The 20,051-nt window shown below is 35.5% G+C and overlaps 2 protein-coding genes across 6 annotated transcripts; both read right to left on the reverse strand.

The window, feature by feature from the left end:
• Window positions 1–788: 788 nt before the first annotated feature.
• Window positions 789–11,072, reverse strand: LOC112511009 (phosphoglucan phosphatase DSP4, amyloplastic). Of its 3 annotated transcripts, XM_025116367.1 has the most exons (14): window positions 10,905–11,072; window positions 10,751–10,823; window positions 10,610–10,654; window positions 7,838–7,937; window positions 6,795–6,871; window positions 6,627–6,703; window positions 6,062–6,142; window positions 5,768–5,900; window positions 5,336–5,395; window positions 4,547–4,603; window positions 3,821–3,916; window positions 2,982–3,041; window positions 2,335–2,442; window positions 789–1,078 (listed from the first exon to the last, which is right to left on the reverse strand). In XM_025116367.1, the coding sequence occupies exons 1-14, from the start codon at window positions 10,928–10,930 to the stop codon at window positions 947–949; spliced, it is 1,125 nt and encodes a 374-aa protein (XP_024972135.1). In that variant the 5' UTR covers window positions 10,931–11,072; the 3' UTR covers window positions 789–946. The 3 variants fall into 3 exon arrangements, with proteins under 3 accessions (XP_024972135.1, XP_024972142.1, XP_024972150.1); XM_025116374.1 differs by lacking the exon at window positions 4,547–4,603; XM_025116382.1 differs by lacking the exons at window positions 10,610–10,654; window positions 10,751–10,823; window positions 10,905–11,072 and adding an exon at window positions 9,129–10,023.
• Window positions 11,073–12,653: 1,581 nt separating this feature from the next.
• Window positions 12,654–18,652, reverse strand: LOC112520502 (ATPase ARSA1). 3 transcript variants are annotated; one of them, XM_025128958.1, is made up of 13 exons: window positions 18,368–18,409; window positions 17,432–17,460; window positions 16,975–17,186; window positions 16,804–16,866; window positions 16,599–16,709; window positions 16,279–16,353; window positions 16,124–16,192; window positions 15,968–16,033; window positions 15,394–15,468; window positions 15,211–15,309; window positions 14,829–14,963; window positions 14,089–14,254; window positions 12,654–13,016 (listed from the first exon to the last, which is right to left on the reverse strand). In XM_025128958.1, coding segments are annotated over exons 2-12 (1,044 nt in total). In that variant the 5' UTR covers window positions 17,433–17,460; window positions 18,368–18,409; the 3' UTR covers window positions 12,654–13,016; window positions 14,089–14,116. The 3 variants fall into 3 exon arrangements, with proteins under 3 accessions (XP_024984726.1, XP_024984735.1, XP_024984718.1); XM_025128967.1 differs by lacking the exon at window positions 18,368–18,409 and adding an exon at window positions 17,604–18,354; XM_025128950.1 differs by lacking the exon at window positions 17,432–17,460 and having other exon boundaries at window positions 18,368–18,652.
• Between the last annotated feature and the right edge of the window lie 1,399 nt (window positions 18,653–20,051).

Below are 20,051 nucleotides of genomic sequence, written 5' to 3' on the forward strand. Positions count from 1 at the left end.
CTAAAGAGAGAGCCAAAAAAGGATCTTTCGTGTATAATCCTGCATAATCTCGAATGTTCTCAGTTCCGGTACGTAGACCAAATAAGACAATGCAAACAAAAGTTCCTAGATTCATGGAGATATAGAACAGCATATAAGTTATCATGCTTGCATATATTAAGAATAATTGGGATGGACTGCATAAAAATAAAACATCAAAACCTAAAAGATATTGATCGGTATAGATTGCATAGTAACATAAAAAAAATTAAAAAATAGATTAATATTTAGAGTGTCGTTTACAAACGCTTACAAGCAAGAGTCACCACCTTCATCTTATTAGATTACATTTTCGACCATCAAAATGAATTGTTAGCAAGCATTTTTCACATGATAAGTGCTTACCAGATAAGAGCTTTCTTCTTGACTTACCAAGAAAGAGCTTTCTTCTTCAGTTACCGAGCAAGATTTTCAGTTCTTGACATGTTCATTTGATAAGCTGAGTGACACCAAGTAAATGCTTACTCGATAAGCGTTTTTGGTAATCAAAACACTTAATAGTTTATATAATTGTATATACCCCTATCTGCTAATACTTCTATTTTTATAGATTGATCATGCAATTTGTATTAATATAATTTATGGTATAACTATGTATTTTTTTATTACAAAATTATCCATCTCGCTCATCTAACCTGCCATCCCATTGTTACTCCCTTCCATTTTTTCTTCTCACTCTTGATCGATCCATCGATCGATAAAGGGATTTTCCTGCATCCCGACCCATGGCATCCACCCAAAACGAAGTAGATTGGAAAGGTTTATTCATCATATAGACACCAAAACCACTTTATCATTTCTCGTTCGACTGAAAGGTTTACTTTAGAACCATCTTATCATATGTGATGCCTTTTTGTACATATGCATATATAAGCAACCGTGGGCAATGCAGTGTTTGTGGTCGGGTTTACTCATCATCTGGATACATATCCAGAAACTGCTTTATGATCTCTCGTTCGTTGGTCGTTAGATCAAAATCATCACTACCCAATCTTGTCCATAAAGCAGCGCTTATGCTCTCTGGATCGTTGTCGACTACCTGCAACAGTGAAAAAGCTAACTAGTAAGAGAGTTAAGAGTGTGTTATAGCTTGTAATGGATTACAAACATCCATTAAACATGTTTCTGATTCATGGAACCCCCTAATACTTCAGTTCTCATAATCTCAAGTCGATGCTAATATAGAGCCATTTTGATGTGCCAACACAACATTAGGAACGTCCCCTTCATTCTATACTGACCCGACTGGTGCCCCGCCCCCCTTATTTGAGTTCGCACCTGAGAATTGTAAAAAGGCTAGGCCTACCACCTATGTTTTTTAGCCTTAGAATTTTGATGACAGAATCGAGATGTGTTTTACCCCAAATGTGATGTTCGATTCCACACGTACATTAATACAAGTTTTTGGCTAATAATTAGATACTGAATGTACCCCTTAATAAGACAAAATTGAGATAAACATATTGATCACAATTCGATCTTACCAATATCTTGTAATGGACAAATAGATAAACTTATATTAGAATTTTTCTAAAAAGAAAAACATTATATTTTTCGGAAGACAGCTCAAAATATAAATTATTGCATTTTAGTGTGTGTAGGGAGGGAGTGGTAGTTACTTCCAAAAGAGATGGTGACTGTAAATGCATTATAGCAAAATGCAGCAAACAGACCCAACAACTTCCGAATCAACTTAACATAAGTTATTGGTAGACCACAATTTTAAGCCTATAAGGATATCATGAATCTAAATTCCTTCTCATGTGGAACGTTTTGTTTGTTACAGTTAAATACACATAGTGGTATGTAGATATGACTCTTAAGGGCTACTTACTAAACGCTTACCAGGAAAGTGCTAACCAATGTCATTTACCTTACCAGGTGAGCATGGCAAAGGCCGAAAAATCTTACCCGAACGAATAGGTTTATACGAGTCCTCCACCATGTATTCGAGTGAGGGAGAAGACATTTACCTGGTTAGCGCTTACCAAGTAAGAGACTTACCAACAATCCATTTTGATGGCAAAGAATGTTACTCGTTAAGGTAAGTGAGGTTGGTGATTCTTGCCGATAAGCTTTTACCAGGCCCTTAGACATTTAATGATGATGGCATGATGCATGGTAGTAATAGTCTACTAGTTGTAGTAAAATGCGAACATTATCCATTTTATACTCCAATTTTCTCTTTCTTTATCCTTTTAACTATGGAGGAAGAGTGAAGAAATTAAGGAAAAAAGGATCACTATCCTGTGCTACTGAAACATATGTATAAAAGGTAACGAGGTTGAACTGTACCAGGATACAGTTGTTGATGTGACCATCCTTGTTGACAGGAGTAACAGGTTCATATTTATTGGTCATCCATTCGCCATCAACTATGTACTTGTATTCATAACGCCCCTCCTGTCATGAAATAGCATTTAAAGAGCACACATAATTTACAATAGTTAGCCTGAAAAAATTTTGTTTTATCATAACATTAATTTCTTCTAGACTAAACTCTGGTTGTGTGCAAGAGTACTGCTCATAAAAATGTTAGGCTTGTATTTTATATATTTTAAATGCCCTGCAATAATGAGAAATACGAGAATGTTGGAGACCAAAATCAATGCAATCAAAATTTTGCTAAATTTTTCCAGAAGAGGAAATGTTGCATTTATATGATGAAAATTGTTGCATCTATTTCGGGACAGAGGGGAGTTGGAAATATACTAGATTCTGAGAACACCTTGGAAAATACTAATTATTTTACTTATAAATGTTATCATTTTTTACTTAATTATCTCTTTAATATCCATGGCCCTGCATCACATCTCAACTATGGAGATGAAAGAAAAGTTAGCTCCCTTGAGTACCAACATGACTACCATCACTTTTGCATTAGCAACCATAAGCACCAAAATCTATGGCAGTCATTGATTTTCAACAGAGAAGATAATTACCAGTAAATCTCTATGAAGAATCCATGAACCATGCTTCTCATCATATTTTAACGGAATTTTCTGCAATGAATCAACATATTTAACAAACAGATCAACTCACACTCTCAACATGGTAAGAGTTGGGATAAGAGACCCAATACGATTGATGTATTCTGGAAAAAATATCATAGACTATACCCTAGACACTCAAATGTTCGAAGAAATCTGGTATTACCTTGGCATTTAAATCATCAGGACAAAATATACTAATTCCTAATGTTTTTAGCTCAGGTTTAAAAATGGTAGTTGAGCATATTAGAAAAAGGATTCACGAAACTCACCACAACCAACCATGATAAAGACCAAATTGAGCTTCGTTGAGAGGTAAAACTTACATTTAAGAACCTATGATCTTACTCTTTCTTATAAGCAATGAAAGAATATAAAATCAAGGTTAAAATTAAAAACGACATTGTTTTTTGTGAAATATTAGTCAGTATAAATGAACTAGTAAGCCATAATCAAGATTTGAGAAGATAAAACTGCGATATGCTGTTCTTGAACTTCTTATAAATAGAACGTCATATAAAAAGCAGGGTTATCAGAGACAATATTGCAAATTTTGTGGAATGCCACAAAGTGAATTCCCATAAACCTAGACCAGCTTGCATGAAACGCACACATTCACAATTTTCCCATAACTCGATTAAACACAGTAATTCCCAAGTAATGTTCAATTGTTCATCATTTCAAGGAACCAGAGTTTCTTAGAAAGATCAATAGCTATTGGAAACTGTTTGGACGATAACTTTGTTCTACATTCAGATATAATTCTTGAAACTGAAGGCTTTATAAATTACCTGATCCCATCCCATATCAAGTCCAGATATTTCTACCATGGAACAATTATCACCATTCCATGTAAATGTGATGGATCGCTTTTTTAGGCCTGTAAGCTTCAAAAAATGTTCAGTTCAAGAATAATGAGATACTAGGGTTAGAACTTGATGAAGTATAAATATGGAAGTTACAAATCATGAGGTTACTAGATTGGTTGCTTATAAGAATATATAAACAAATAAAATAGAAGCTTGATTCAAAAAAAGGGATCTGAAAAGTATGTAGCTTTGTCATATTTCAAGGAGTCAACGAAGCTTCCTAAATTCTCAAGTGCCAAGGAGAAGATTAATCTTCGGTGTACCCAAGGAATAAACGTGTTAATGAAAAGAGAATGCAATCACCAACAGTGTTTTGATAAACATGTGGTAAGGGGCATTTCGGTAAAATCACTTTGTACCACCTTGATTGTAGACCAAGGGTGGTGACCAGTTGTTAGCTCGGTTAGGAGGTAAAGTCAGTGAGAGTATAGATAAAGGGGTACCAGCCTCTCACAAGCTGGGCAGTTACTGAATCAACAAGTTTCTTTGTGTGATTTTGTCGATTTGGTGCCACAATGCATAACGATGTGCATCATGTTTCTATTCCTATTTTTTGTCAAGGACTCAAGGGTAGCTTCACACTTGTATATGCTATGTAAAAGCATATTATTGTAAAACTTCTTGAATAGAAGTTCACGAAAGACGCACAATATCAGCAGTTGCACTTTTTATAGCATCCACATTCGGGGAACATTTACGTTTTCTCTGCATAGAAATGAGAATGGAAAGTTATATAAGCATTGTTTAAAGATATTGCACATACACACAAGTTTTTAAACAAACAGGATTTTGAACCACACCCAATCATTGGCATGAGTTTCGATAGTGACCACAGGAAACGATTACAATGATTTCTAAGGCTTACAACTTATATTTATTTTTTCTTCTGTATCCCTTCTGTCTAATCATGCTTGAATTATTTTTATGTTATTTACATGAGACGGGTGTGCTCTCAAGAGAGTGAAAATTGTTATTTTTATGTAAATTATTTTTATGTTATTTTTATGTTATTTACAACTTATATTTATTTTTATGTTTATATGCATGGACTTCGGCATGTACAGAGTATGTCAAAAGATTCACGTATTTGCTATCAGAGAAGTAAACAGACCAGTTATAAGGACAATGCTTAAGTTAATCATATATTTTTTTACACCATTCCAAAATGTAAGGAGATAATATTTTGACTTTTTGAAATCAAAAGTGTTACCTTTCAAGTTCAAAATTGGCATGAATTCTAGATATTCTTCAAAAAGTTGATGATTATATTAAAATTCATATTACAAATACAAGAAGTTGAAAATTGTCGGTCACAAATTAGTAACAAAATCTACACAAGTTTACTGTCAGGAAAGTATTAGGTTTTAAACGGGAAGTTTAAATGTCTCTCTTCTTTTATAGAGTGAAGAAAGTGCAATCTAGGAGAAATATATTTACCAGGAGTAGACTGAGGGCATCATTTAGTTTATAACCCTGAACCCAGAACATGTATGCCAGCTGTCATCAGTAGAGACCACATCAACAATTTCATCATTAAAGGGTAATGCAAAATCAATTAAATGCGCAGTACCTTCCTCAATTTTCAAACAGAATTCCATAGAAGGTCAATAATTCATCCTCAATTTGCTTTTGAACATGTATATTGATGTCGTGCAGTAATGGCTTAGAAGATTTCAAGTGGCAAGAAGCGAGAGAGGGAGATAGAGAGATATAGGGTGGTAAAGTAATTTTAAAATAATTGAGTTATCCAGGCATGGTGTATTTCAAAGGTGGCATAGAACTTAAAAGTTTTTAAGTTTGAGATATAGCAGTGAATCATATCAAAAACTTAGAAGTTAATAAGTTTGAGAAGTTAAAGTTTCTGCATACCGCAGTTGCTGGAGCTCTTCCAATTCCAGCCGTGCAATGTATGTAAGTTACTCCACCATTCCGATTAATAGCTTTGTGCAATTTGCTCACCACAGCTGGAAGGCGCAGCCGCAAATCAGATCCATCAAAGTCTCTGCTCCAGAACATTTATAGTTAAACTTACATCAAGTGACTCTATATTTACTACATGCATACAAGACCACACATTAACCTTTGAACGAACTGGTTACAAAAGAACCCATGGAAAAATAAGAGGCCAAACATATCTATAGTTCCTCAAGGGATAGCGGTTACCTTATTTCAGCACGTAAGTGTTGAATGTCATCGAATGTGCTGGCATATTCACGAATGGCACCGATGTCCACACTAAAATATCTAGCGGACAAGTTAGATGGAAAACAGGGAATGCACCTCATTCGTGCTTAAGTTGACCAAGAACTTATCACATGCCAACATCAATTATATGCAGCAGACAAACTTACAAAGTTAATCTAGGGTGAAATTGCATGAACAAGTAACGTAATTTGGAGCAGTTCCTATCGTGTGTGATGTACTTTCAAAACCTTCATTTTAGTACCTCCGATTTGACATCTCCAACATTTAGCTATATTTTTGCATATAAGAATTGCATGAAAATGCAATGTACTTTGATCCGTTTTGTGTAACGTACTTTGGTCTAAATGTTTGAGATATCACATCTCAGATACCAAAATGAAGGTTTTGAAGATATGTTACACAAAATAGGAATCATAGCAAAGTGTTGCATTCTCATGCAATTTGCACTTTAATCTAATAGAAAGCTAGTTAATTTCTTTCTTTCAAATACGAAGGGATTTATCTCAGAATTTCTTATGGATACTCGAGATCTGAGTCTTGTTGCAAGCAGTATATGGTTTTCACTCCAATGCTCCAAAGCTTGTCCACATCTGCTGGAGTCTGCCATTTGTGAAGTACAGGTCAGAACTCAGAAGAAGGTTTCTTGGAAGAGAAAAAACTCATCCAAATTACAAGAGGAGAGAAATATCACCTGTAGACATGATCCAACAATTAAGTCCGGACGAACAAAGTCGTAGTTCATTCCAATTTCATGCCTATAAGTCAAAACTGAAATTAATATATTAGCAAGAAGATATTGAGCCAAAGATGTGGAACCCGGATAATATTTCTACATATCCAGAAGTTTTGAGGATTAGTCCCGTAAAAGCAAATACTAAGATCAAAGGCACAACTATCCTAATGTACAAACTTGATAAAAGAAAATAGAAAAACTAGCCTACCAAGGAATATATGCATCCATCCTCCAGCAATAAATACAGGTGAAGAAATATACGAAAATGCCACTTTGATTCACAACCAAAATCCCTTACTACTGCGAACTCTAGATATACTTGGTTTTCTCTACGTTGAGAAAAACCTCACGTTTTCTGCACGTACTTTTATAACACACTAAGGCTTACTGCAAAAAGTTTCACAATGTCCCTCTTTCACTTTCACTCGCTTGTAGAAATGGAGGAAAACCTTCTTAAGTAGGCCGGAAAAATGAAGGGATTTAACTGCCTCTCAGGTGGTGCACTCACAAAAAACAGATGACTGCTAAGGCAGCTGTCTTCATTCTCCTAACAACCAGGTCGGGCAGTCACTATGAGTGGACCCCAATCCGACCCACCAGACAAGTAGTAACAACATGCAAACAGGGGTGGACCTAGTATAGTGAATACGGTGTCCCGTCGCCCGTGACACCGCTGCATGGTTCCGTCATAGTCGATTTTTTTACATTTCTTAATGATGCCACCATTTTGTTCCGTTGTGTGCTACGGTGCCACCGCTCTGTTTAGTTGCTGGGTCCGCCTCCACAAGGAACAGGGTAAAGGCTCATATACAGTTTGTACTCTGTAAGCAATCTGTCACACACACATATCTTTCATCTTTAGCCTAGAATTTAACTAATAATATCTTTAAAAAAACTTGAACTCACAACCTAAGCTTTATCGAGATCTACAGATATCATTGGGCCACAGGCCACTTGGCCTTGCGTTCAGATATTAAACTACACATAATCAGCATACTTACCAGCACCCATTGCTTCGGTCATGTTCGTACTGTAAATGTCAGATTTTTCCTCATCTTTGGTACCTTCCATGTTGGTACTAGGCGTAGAACTCGACGTCGCCTACATAATCAAACACATATAATTGAGTTACATCAAAGTATGTACGTCTTGAAAGTTGACACATACATTATGACACACAACGATCACCATGTTTTCACTAGAAAACCAAGTTCCTGGTTCATTTTTCCCATGCATACAATTACCCTTATGTTGGCTGTGGTTACTTGGTAGAAGGCTTACCATTTCATAGGGAAAAACTATGGCAACCACCAAAGTTATTTTGGAATTTTGCCATGGGATTTGATCCCAAATAGATGGGAAAGTGAAATCTAAGCACTTAAGCAGCTTTATATATGCAAAAGCGTTTATATAATTTAAATTTAAACATGATTTGGGGGGAAAAGATTTATATATAAATCTTGACTCATCAGTAGCACTTTGCAAGAAAGTGTTGTATATTTTAAACACAATCATGAATGCATTTTGTAAAGATTTCTGTTCTCAAAAATTGTTAATCAGTGATTGTGTTATGTCTACCTGATCAGCAGCCGATGACTTTCAGCTGATGGATTTTAAAGGATGAATTTCAGCTGATTGGTATCCACTGGCATCTCAGTGCTTATCAGCCACTAACAGTTTGTAGAAAGGGTTATGACGGTTTTTCTTGGCAGGAAATCTAGTTTTGGCAGTTTTTTTTTTTATTTTTTAGCACCAAAATTAGTTAATTTTGCAACTATATATACCCTGTATATCATATTGCAAAACAGTACTTTACCCTCCATTCTTCCCTTCATCTTTGATTCCATGATACATATTTAAATTTTCTAGGATTGGATTCATGTATTTGAATTCAATCTAAAATAGTTGTATCCTCTAGGCAATCTCCAACACCATATCGCTACTGGGGGCGAATTTCGCCTTAGGACACTGTAGGCGTCTGTCTATATATGTATCTGTTTCCTTGGGCAATATCATCAACAGGCTAGTAGTTTCCTAATTTTATTAGTATTGATTGGATTGATTTTAGAGTAAACTACATTTTTTGGTCCCTATGGTTTGTTAGAAATTATGGATATCATCAATATGGTTCGTTTATTACATTGGCACTCACTGTGAATCCTTACTGATTTGGTCCCTCGAGATAACTCTATTAAAAAGATCCGTTAACTAAAGGAAATATATTATATTATATTTCTCTCTCATTTTCTATTAAAAAGTTAAAGAATATATTATATTTTATAAAAAACTAACCGGCATGTTTCTCGGCTGTCGTCACCACCACCGCCTGTTGAGGAAGGAAACATCGATTACAAGATTCATAACGGGAGTTTTATCAATGGAATAAGGGATTCCGGAAGAATATTTTGATGTCGTCGTGATTCACAAGAACTATGGTTGGAGTGTAATGGACCATGCAGGGATGGAAGGGTTTTGGGTTTTTGCTATGGCGGTTACAGGTAGAAACAGTGGAGATGCAAACATCAAAGTATGTTTGGTATGTCGGTTCTCGTGAGATTGTGTTCTGTGGATTTTGTCAATTTGAAAGAAAAATAAAAGCTTCATCATATGGGCACGGTCTTTACCTCTCTCTGGGGACCTTCGAGTGGAGAGGTTACTAAAAGGTCCTCCATTAATATTCTTCCAATTATTTTCTTTCTATGCTTGAATTTGCATCTTTAAGCCTGTAGCATAGGGTATAGGAACAAACATATTGTATGAATTTACGGTAAAATCAACTAGGTTCCAAAGTTCTTATCTAAGCGAATGTGGCTACGAATTTGACACACTTCTCCCATACTTGATGTTTGGTTGAAAATTAGAGTGTGGTTTTCAAACTTCGTACAGGAATCAAATCTAGAACACTAACTTTTCGATGAAAAATTCTATAATCCGAAAACTACCGAATCAATCATGTTCCAGAAAGAAGGTAGAGTTCAATTTGTAGGGTCAAAGGTTGAAATTTTGCATCTGAATCGTCAAAGACCTTCACATTTATGTACAAAACTTGAAAAGCATACTCTAATTTTCGACCAAACAACAAGTATGAAAGAAATGTGTGTTAAATCTCTAGCCAAAGTCACGTGGATCTGAACTTTGGAACCTAATTGATTTGACCTTAAATTCGAACAATATGTTTGTTCTTGTATTCTATGCTACAGGTTGTATGATGCAGATTCAAGCATGGAAAGAATATAACTAAAAAGAGGATTAGTTACTAACCTCTCCATTGAAAGGTTCACCGGAGAAAGGTAAAGCATACTTGATGTTCTCATCTTCAAACAACTAAGACCCTGGTCATAAATTATAGGTAACGCGCTATGGCACTACGAAGGGTTTATTAAGAGCTCTCATTAACCACCACCTCCCCCCCCCCCCCCCCAAAAAAAAGAAAAAGAAAAAAAGTATTCATGATGTCAGTTACCCAGAACCATCATTCTCATAATACACAAGTCAAGCACAAGTTATAAATCAAACCAACCCAAGTACATTCGCTTAGTTTTGGCCCAAAGGAGTAGATTCTAACTTCCATACAACTAAAAACATGATGTAGATCTATTCATAGCCTACTGCCAAGTGACAGTTCAATAATCAACATCACAATCAAGTGGGATCAAATGTTACTTTTTAAATGTTCACGAAAGCAGTCACAATTAGTCCCAGACTTTCCATGGGATTCAACATAAACAAAAGGCACAAACTGAACAAAAAATATGCAATCGAATCAGTCTTACCTTAACCAAAAAACTTCCTTGAAGATCAGTAGCATTCATCAATCCCTGCTCATGATCAAAAATAATACACACGCACACCAAATAACACGCATTAAAACACATATATACACAACAATGCTCACATTAAGTAACGGAGTTTACCTTCATATTGACAGAGCTCGGATAAATAGATGATCTACAATTGAAGCTAAGTAAAGGCAAGGGTGAAAAGGATCTGGCAAAACACAATCGATTGTGATGAATTTTACACAAATTCATAACGAATATTGAATGAAAATGAGAAACTGAAACAAACCTTGAAAGATTTGCGAGGCAATTCATCTTTCTCTATTGTGCATAAACCATAAATATCTGAAAGTGGGAGAGATACTTTTTATCAGTTCGCTTGGTGGAGAGAGAGGAGAAGAATCCTGTTGAGTATTGCCTTTTCCTGATTTTTGGTATTTTTGTGGAGTATATATATACTGTATACAGCTTGCCATACTGGTTTACCAAAAGGGGTTTCCCTTTTTCAAGATTCCCCAAAATGCCATTCGCTTTCCCTCTCTTATTTGACGATAGAGATGTCCCGGGCCGGTCCCAATCGGTCCTCACCTTTCTCATAACCGGCCATAACCGGTCCCGGTCTCGGTCCCGGTCCCGGTCGAAAATGATATGACCGGTATAGGTACTTTATAACCGGTTATGGGCAGCCGGTCCCGGTCCCGGTTCCAACCGGTCCATGCATTAAAAAAATAAGATTTTTATTTTATTTTTTTAATGATATATATTTTTAATACATTATAAAATTTACAATTGGGTCACTCAAATACACTTTAAAAATACGTTTTAATATAATTAAAATTACGTTTTCTTATAAAAATACATTATAAAATTATTTAAAAATACATTTATTTATAAAATTAATTGAATTTTCGGGCCGGGCCGGGCCGGTCCTTTGTCAGTCCCGGTCCCGGTCCTCCGGCGGTCCCGAGCCGGATCGGGCTCATTTTGCCATCTCTATTTGACGACTCACACGTGCTTGCACGTGTCGAGTGAAGATTGAAAACTGGGCCTTCATATATTGGACTTGGGCCATCAGACCCATTCTCCTCAACTTACGCGCATCAAAAAAAAAAAAAAACAAAAAGATGCAATTGTATTTTTAGTTTTTATGATTTGTTAAAAATTGTGGTTTTCATCTAGTTCTGAAATTTTAAAATTTTGATCTTTGGTTTACAATTCAGTTTTATTTTCATATGTAAGGTTAAAACACTACTTTTAAATATGAAGTAATTAAATATAAATGAATTGTAAACTGTAGAAACGAAAAAACAATAAATTTTAAATCATAAGGACGAAAAATATAATAGATTATAAACTATAAGAATAAAAATCATTATTTCAAAACCTTAAAAATAGAAATAGAAATTTTCAACTATAAATGTAATCCACTCTTAAAAAAAGGAGGTGATCCGATAAGCAAGGGGTCGTTTATCAAACACTTACCCGATAAGTATTTATCGGTAAAATTTAAAACTACAGTACTTACCGGGTAAGATTTTAGTCCATCAAAACGACATAATATACAATAACTTACCCGATAAGCGTTTATCGTTTTAAGAGTCGTCGTCCACGTTTACCTGAATTTGATTGAAAAGGGACGGGTTAAGGTTCATTTATAACCCATCCATCCCTGTCGGTCACAATTTTTTTAAGGACCGGTTAACCAACTACAACCCATTAAACGTAATGTGAGAATCTCTCATTGATCAACAATATTAAAACTTAAATGAATAAATAAAAATGGACCGGCCAAAGTGAACCAAACCTTGTGGACCGGTAATAACTAGTCAGTATCAGTTACACATTTTGAGCGAGGGGGGACCAGAACCGAATATAACCGTTCAAGGGCCGCGTTGTGACCAGTTTTTGCCCACCTCTAATTTAGTCTACCAAACGGTGTGTCCAAAACGACAAAAAAACTATCAAACTAACATTAGACGGGTTCATCAACCCGAAAAACTATCAAGCTAATATGTCATTAGATCGAAACCAATCGATATCCAAGGGACAAGCAGAGTCGGCCACATTAAAAGTGAAGAACTCGATCAAGAATACTTGTACATTAAAGAACCTAAATATGCGTACACTACACGAATTTGTAGAGTAAATTACGATCTAAATATACAACAAACTCTACAAATTAACCATCATTGCAAAAAGACACCATTGCTGTTTAGCTTGCAGATTTCTTCCCTGTCTGTGTGCGTGTATATATATATATAGGTGTCTCACCTTCTAACCAAAAATGTGCTGGAAACTCATGGACTCGCCGATTGCAAAAAGATCCCGTAGCAATTATTTGCAACGACTTCTCGTTAGCCCTGAACCAATAAGATGGGTGGATGGAACTACATGTGTTGACCTGAGATTATAAACGAAATATTAAATAAAAATAGTAGTAGACTTGAAACAAACCAACAAGAACACAAAACCTTCACTTTTACCTAGTTACATCTCATAAACCCTAATATTTAACCTAAATACATGTCACACGCCCTAATTCTAGCCTAGATATATCTCATATTCTCATAAACACTAAGTTTTACCCCATATATATATATGTGTGTGTGTGTGTAGGGTTGGGTTGGGTTCTTGTTTGACCAACCTGTTTTCGTGAGACCAGCTGTGAAGGCACAAAAACACGTTGAACCTTCACAGCAAAAACACTTGTGGTACAAAAACAAACCTTCGGAGTGTTTTTGCTCTAAAGGTTCAATGTTTTCTTGAACCTTCACAGTATTTTCCTCTGAAGGTTCACTGTTATTTTGTGGTCTCAAGGGTCTCACAGAAGTAGGCTCGTGTCACATGATCCCAAGTCTCTCTCTATACATACATATATGATAAACACTAATTTAACTTAAATAGTTGTGCCCTGATTTTAACCTACATATATCTCATATGCCCTAAGTTCAACCTAAATATATGTCATAAACCTACTTCTAAGGTGAATATACATCCAAAGAAATAGGATTTTGAATAAATCAAATGAACCCAGAAAATCTCACACAGAGTAGAGTCTTAGGGAGGGTAAAATGTACTCGGGCCTTTCCACTACCCTAAAAGGTCATGAGGTTGTTTCAGTGAAAACCCAGCTTGCAGATAAATATTTTCTTGTAAGTCAAGAAAACCAAGAAATGAAGTTTAGAAGAGCGAAAGAAGAGCAATTAGGACAAGCACTCGCTGTAAGCAACAGAAAGAAAAAAGATAGAACAATAAGGGCATTAAAAGAGCATAAGGAGAAGTACGAGGCAACTACTCGACCTAACACGTAAAATGACCAAAATACCCCATCCTGGCTAAACTTGTACACAAACTTTGTTACCCTAGTCTTGCATCTCAATGAACTCCTAAATGTGAGAAACCCTAAATAGAACATATCATATACTTTGACGAAGAAACATGAAAACTAGAAAAAAAACACGGTGTGAACTTACCTTATCATGCAGATGAGATTCGATGTTTTCATTTCCAAATGATGTCTCCTAAGAATTGAAGAGCTGGGACACCTCTGATTTCAACATCAACAAGAGGTGCCTGTACCAGAATCAGACTAGATAGTTCTGGATCATTCCGGATCATGTCAATTGCACGCGTCTGGTCCTGATATATGTACAATATGAAATTTGAGGAATCACTGGAGCACGAAACATTAGCAAAATGTAGGATGACTTCATTTACATATTACAAATGGTTTAAACCCAATCTGATTGAGGGGTTGAATCTTCACCCAATGAGTAAATTAGGGTTGCATTGGTCCAAAGAACCCAGATCTAGAAAACACGCTTAAACTAATGCTCTAGGGATTTGACGGCTGAATGACAACCGACTGACCCAAAGAACGATTCAATTATTCACCCAATGACCCATAAAAGTATTTTCAATACAACTTTTCTTAGTTCTGAAGAAAAGGGTTGTGCTACACTGCTGAGCGCAACCATCATGGGGGAGGTAAATCATGGTGTCATAGGACAGGGTGGGCGGGCCGGATTTGAATCCGAGACCAAGGGACAACTTTTCTTAGTGCATTTACTTTGCATAGCTAAACAATTTTTGTAGAAACTCTCAAATTGTCATGTGGTATTAGTATTTAATTAAATAATTATGTAATAATTGCGTAATACATTAAAAACGTATTTTTTTCGTTTATCACATGATAATATGGAAGAATTCGTACCTTCCTTTTCATAGCACAAAATTTGCAGTCTGAAGCAGATTGGGGAAGAATTTGATTAACGATAAGCCTTTTGACAGGAACATTTTCCTTAGTAAGCGAAGCACGCAACCTTGACGACTCACTGATTGCCATTACCTTAAAAAATCATAATGGAAGTGGCAATGAAGTTAAGAACATCTAAGTCCATACGCTTTCGATAATGAAACAAGATGTTAATTTCATTGTGATTTCGCATCAACAAGCATGAAACTGCCCAAAATCAACAATCAACAGTGATCGCTTACTGCTAAACTGGATAAACCCTAAACGAACAGGTCGGTTTGGGTTGAATACGAGATTATAAGAACTGTTTGCGCTTCCAAAAGTTTGTAGGGGGTATTACCGTAGGGATTGTCACTATAACGAATTCTGTTGAGTTGGTGTCACGAAAAAGCTCACGTACTTTAATCATTCGCTCCCTTAGTTTCTCCAGTTTATCCGACTACATGAGCATGAAAAAAGATATTCGGTTATCGTTCAAGTTAAATACAGTGCAATACCGAGTTCGCTATATCATTCTGCTTACAGCATCTTGGCGAGTTTCTTCCTGCCCAAATACATTTTTGATGGCTGCAGTTGCTGACGATATTTTCTGCCTAAGCTGTTACATGGAAAATTAAATATGAAAATATCAACAAAAGGAAATGTAGATATAAAGGATCCACACAAGCGTAATTCTCGTATGCCACAGAACAAGGGCCATTTATGTTTTTTAATGACCATGGGTATCCGGGCCAGCTTGCATGCATATCGACAAATCCCACAGGGGCCCTGAAATTGACAGCCAGGGAAACCTCTAGTGGCCCTGAAGGGACTCAAACATGTGACCATCGTGGAGCAATTAGTTTAGTTTGCATAAGCATATGAATTGAGCTACACCATAGTGGACCCACTAAAGGGTCTAAACGTGTTTCATACCAAATTGACCGGGCACAGTTTTAGGAAGAGAGTAACCTGTTATCTTCTCCGTTGAAAAGAAACTCATAATTACTAAACATACAAGTGAGTTCCAATGAAGTAATAGGTGATCGCAGCCAAATCGCGCATTTAATCAAAAACTTTATTCTCCAATCTCCACAAGTCCGAGTTAAGAACTTTACCTTCAATATCTTCCCGATTGATGCATCCAAGAAATCAGGCAACGACAAGAGCCGTAGTGTATGACCCTGTTACCACATCTTACCATGTTCAAGAAACTATCCATTCAACGCAATTACAAATTTTTATAAGGAAAAAAACACAACCATCTCACTTACAGTGGGTGCGGTATCAAAAACTATACGCGTAAACATGTTATATTCTTGTGATTCAAGAAATTGAATAACCTGCCAAAAGGTTTATGCAATCAACAAGACGTAAAAAACATTGGTTATAAAACTAAAAAATATACAAACCTTTATACAATTATTACCTTGGAAATTGCAATAGCTTCGTCTAAACCTGGAGGAGGTGTGTCCAATAGCTCCCCTAGCTTCAGTTCTCCCAACTTTGTTGATCAAAGAAAATAAAAAACATCACAAATGATCAAATATTTAAAGAAGATCATGATTTTAAAGGAAAGCAAAACGAATGGGAAATGCCACCGTTATCAGCCCCCTGCCGTCAGCCTCAAAACGAGAAACACAATCACACAAACATAAAATACAAATATACGAAAAGCTAGGAAAAAGAAACAAGCATAACCACAACATCCCTAAAACACCAAAAAGGACTAGAGATTAGTTGATTTACTTGTTCAGCAAGCATTCCAAGACCCATGCCGTCCATGAAATCTTTGACTCCGGTTCCACCATTCTTCTTGCTTACATCACGGAATTCTTCTCTTGCTTTCTCGGGATTTATCTGCCAAGAGTTTACCAATATCATTAAAATAGGCGTACAACAATCAAGGTGAGATTTGAGGAAGAGATTAAACTTCAAACTATCATATACAAACCTCCAGGGCAAAGAGAGGAGAAATAGGTCCGTCCACTGGTACAAGAGTCCCGCCAGTCAGATCCTAGAAAACAGAGATGCAAACAAAATGCAACTTTCAAAACAAGGAATCAATATGAGAAAAATAGATCATTTAATTGAAAAAATGGGGAACAGAAAATGTACAAATTACCTGAGCGAAAGAATCACTTAAAGAATGTGCAGGATCAGTTGAAACTACAAGAGTTGGATGACCATTATTTGCAAATTTTACAGCAAGTGAAGCAGCACAACTCGTTTTACCAACACCGCCTTTCCCGCCTAACATGTAATACTTTCTTTGAGTCCCGGAAACCATTTCATCGAACTCAGCTGTCGTTTCGACAGGAGCTACCGCTGATCTCACTGCAATGAGTTCTTAGCATAAATACTTATCAAAAGAATGCAAGTTTTAGCATCATGGTCTTTCCTCAAAAGATTAGCATGCTCTAAAAGCTACAAAACAGCCAAAAATAAGCTTTTTGGTCAAACAAACAGCATTGACTTCATTCTTTCACTCTGTCAAAGGATTTGCATGATGAAGAGCACTGTAACTTTTATATAAATAAACAAGCGATTAACTTCCATCATACGCGGTTTTAGGCACTCACTATGGGTGGATGCAGATCCGACCTAGGGCCTGAAAACCAACATAAATTAACCATGAATTTAACCTTTGTCTAGCAAAGAGACCACACAAAATGAGCTATTGTCAATCTAGAAATCAAAAGAAGCTCCATCTTTATTTGTGTTTCTGTTCTATAAGTAGTTGTTTTTGAATACCTTTCAGCAAGTAATTTTAGCTTTGACATTTTCCCCATGTCATGAAATGATCCCCGAAACGAGAATTGGTGTAGTTTTTACTCGAACGGGTGCAAAACGCATCAAGAAATTAACAAGGGGATTACATCAACAACTATTGTGCTCGACACTTTGTATCAAAACAACCTAATTGAAAAGATATCTGCGTACATTCCACCCCCGACCCTAAGCTTAGGTGAGAGTACTGGATCGGGTTTGTTCGGTCTGATTTGTATCGAAACAAGTCAACAACCATCATAACTGGAAAGATCTCTGGAAAAATCATGGAAACGTCAAACATGAATATTTGTAACCACTGTCTTTGATTTTAGCTTAACAACATTTGGCAGACTTTGCAGAAAATTATTCATGTTCTGTAGGTACTATGTTTCTTTAGATGTTTCAGACATCAATTATTGTTTTGATACAAAAAGCCAACTACGAATTTACATAAGAAATTCACCTCAAATTAACCGACCAAATTGACCAACCTATCAATGAAGATGTTCATTGAATTTGAACTTTATAAACTAGTCTGAATCCACTCAAATACACAATAGCCTTTCATAACAATTCACATACAAACTATACACAGCTAAAGATTCATCCAAGTTCAATTGGAATGAAAACCCTCTATCGGAAATCGTCAAGAAAACCATCTTAAAACTAACACAAATGTACAAGAATTAGCCCCAAAGTGGAAAGAAGAACCACAATTAAATATATGGGTATCAATTAAATCTCACCTTTAAACAAATTTCTTGGTTGTTTTCTTTTCGAAGAAAGGGAGAGAAGACTGGAGCTGAGAACTGCATCAACCTTGTATGGATTAAAAGGGTTTGGATAAGAAATAAACCCGGTTTGCGTTATAGATGTGAAGCGGTTCAGTATAGGAGAAGAAGGCATGGAAGTAGTGGCATGATAAGGTGCTACTGCCATTTTTGGTTTGCTTTTTTTGGGGGAAGATCTTGAGAAGGGTTGAAGGATGAACGGTTTTATAGGAGGATTTCGCGGAGTGAACTCCAAGATAACTTGCAGGGTTGGAAGTGACCCACATATGAAAAACTTTTGCCCTTCTGAAAAGTTTGTTTCGAGTCCTTGTATTTATACAAAATTGCAGTTGATGAACTCCGATTTTCTTAATAATACGGTGTTTGGTTTACAGAATGTTTTTTTGATGTAATTAAATTTATCAAAGAAATTTGATTATGAAGTAATTGAAATAATTTTTTGTTAAATTTGACATTTGTTTGGCTGGAAGAATTGAAATGGAATTTGTTAAAGAGAATTGGAGTCTGTCAGTTTGGTTCACATAACGTAGCTTTGGAATTTGAATAAAATTGTGGTAAATGATTAAAATGCCCTTGCAAAAACAGACATAGCATCTGGAAATCATTATAGCAAACAGATACAACATCTAGAAATCGAAACCATAGATCGAGAAAGTAGGGCGAAGCATAAATCGAACCATATAGCATCAAACAAATTGAACCATAAACAAATTGAAGTGATAAATCAAACATAAATCGAACCAACAAACTAAAGTTCAACAAAAGTCGAAGCATAAACCGAACAATAAATCCCATAAATCACATAGAAAGCTGATGGAAAAGACGATAGTGTATTTTCAAACTTGTGTTGAAGATGAAATTGAACCTGTGTGAAAGAGAAATCGAACCCTGGTGTTGCAATGGAGAAGACGAGATGTTCTCGAGAGTTTTTCCAGATCGATGAGAAAAAAGTGTCAGCTATGAAAGATATTAGAGTATATTTGGAGTTAAAGGGTGTTTTGGAATTATGAACATGTTAATTTTCATTCTATTAAAATACCATGTATATCTCACTGAATGTCAAAATCCCTCATTCATGGAATTTGATGGGATTTAAAGATTCCTTCTAGTAAAAAGAACGAACCAAACAAGGAATTGAATGTGGTAAAATGAATTACAATAGTTGTTTTTTTTTTCTGTAACTTATTTAATTCAATTTTTTATTATAATTTAATTTAGATTTAATAACAAAGTAATTTATTTTGGTTTAATAATATAATTTTTTATAAAGATAATAAGTAAACATTATGTTAGAACTTAGTGATTATCTTAATTATATTTTTTATTTTGTATATTTGAAATTGATGTTTATATTGTATTTAATTATGTTTATCTGCAGTTAGTCACACGAATTTAAAAATAGAGCTTCAATAAGTTGTACTTACGCAAAATTACTTGTAATCTTCAATTTTAAATAATATGCACCAATAAACAGTACTTCATGCATAAAAAAGTGATTTTTAAAAGTTTTTTGTCAAATGTTTTATAATATAGTGTAGATATTGTAATATTTGGATTTGTTAAAACAAATTTTAGAAAAATCTATCATTTATAATTTTAAATAACCATTGTAGATAATATAAATAAAAATAAAAATGGT

Source organism: Cynara cardunculus (assembly GCF_001531365.2).
Source record: "Cynara cardunculus var. scolymus isolate 2C chromosome LG 1, CcrdV1, whole genome shotgun sequence".
Classification (NCBI taxonomy): domain Eukaryota; kingdom Viridiplantae; phylum Streptophyta; class Magnoliopsida; order Asterales; family Asteraceae; genus Cynara; species Cynara cardunculus.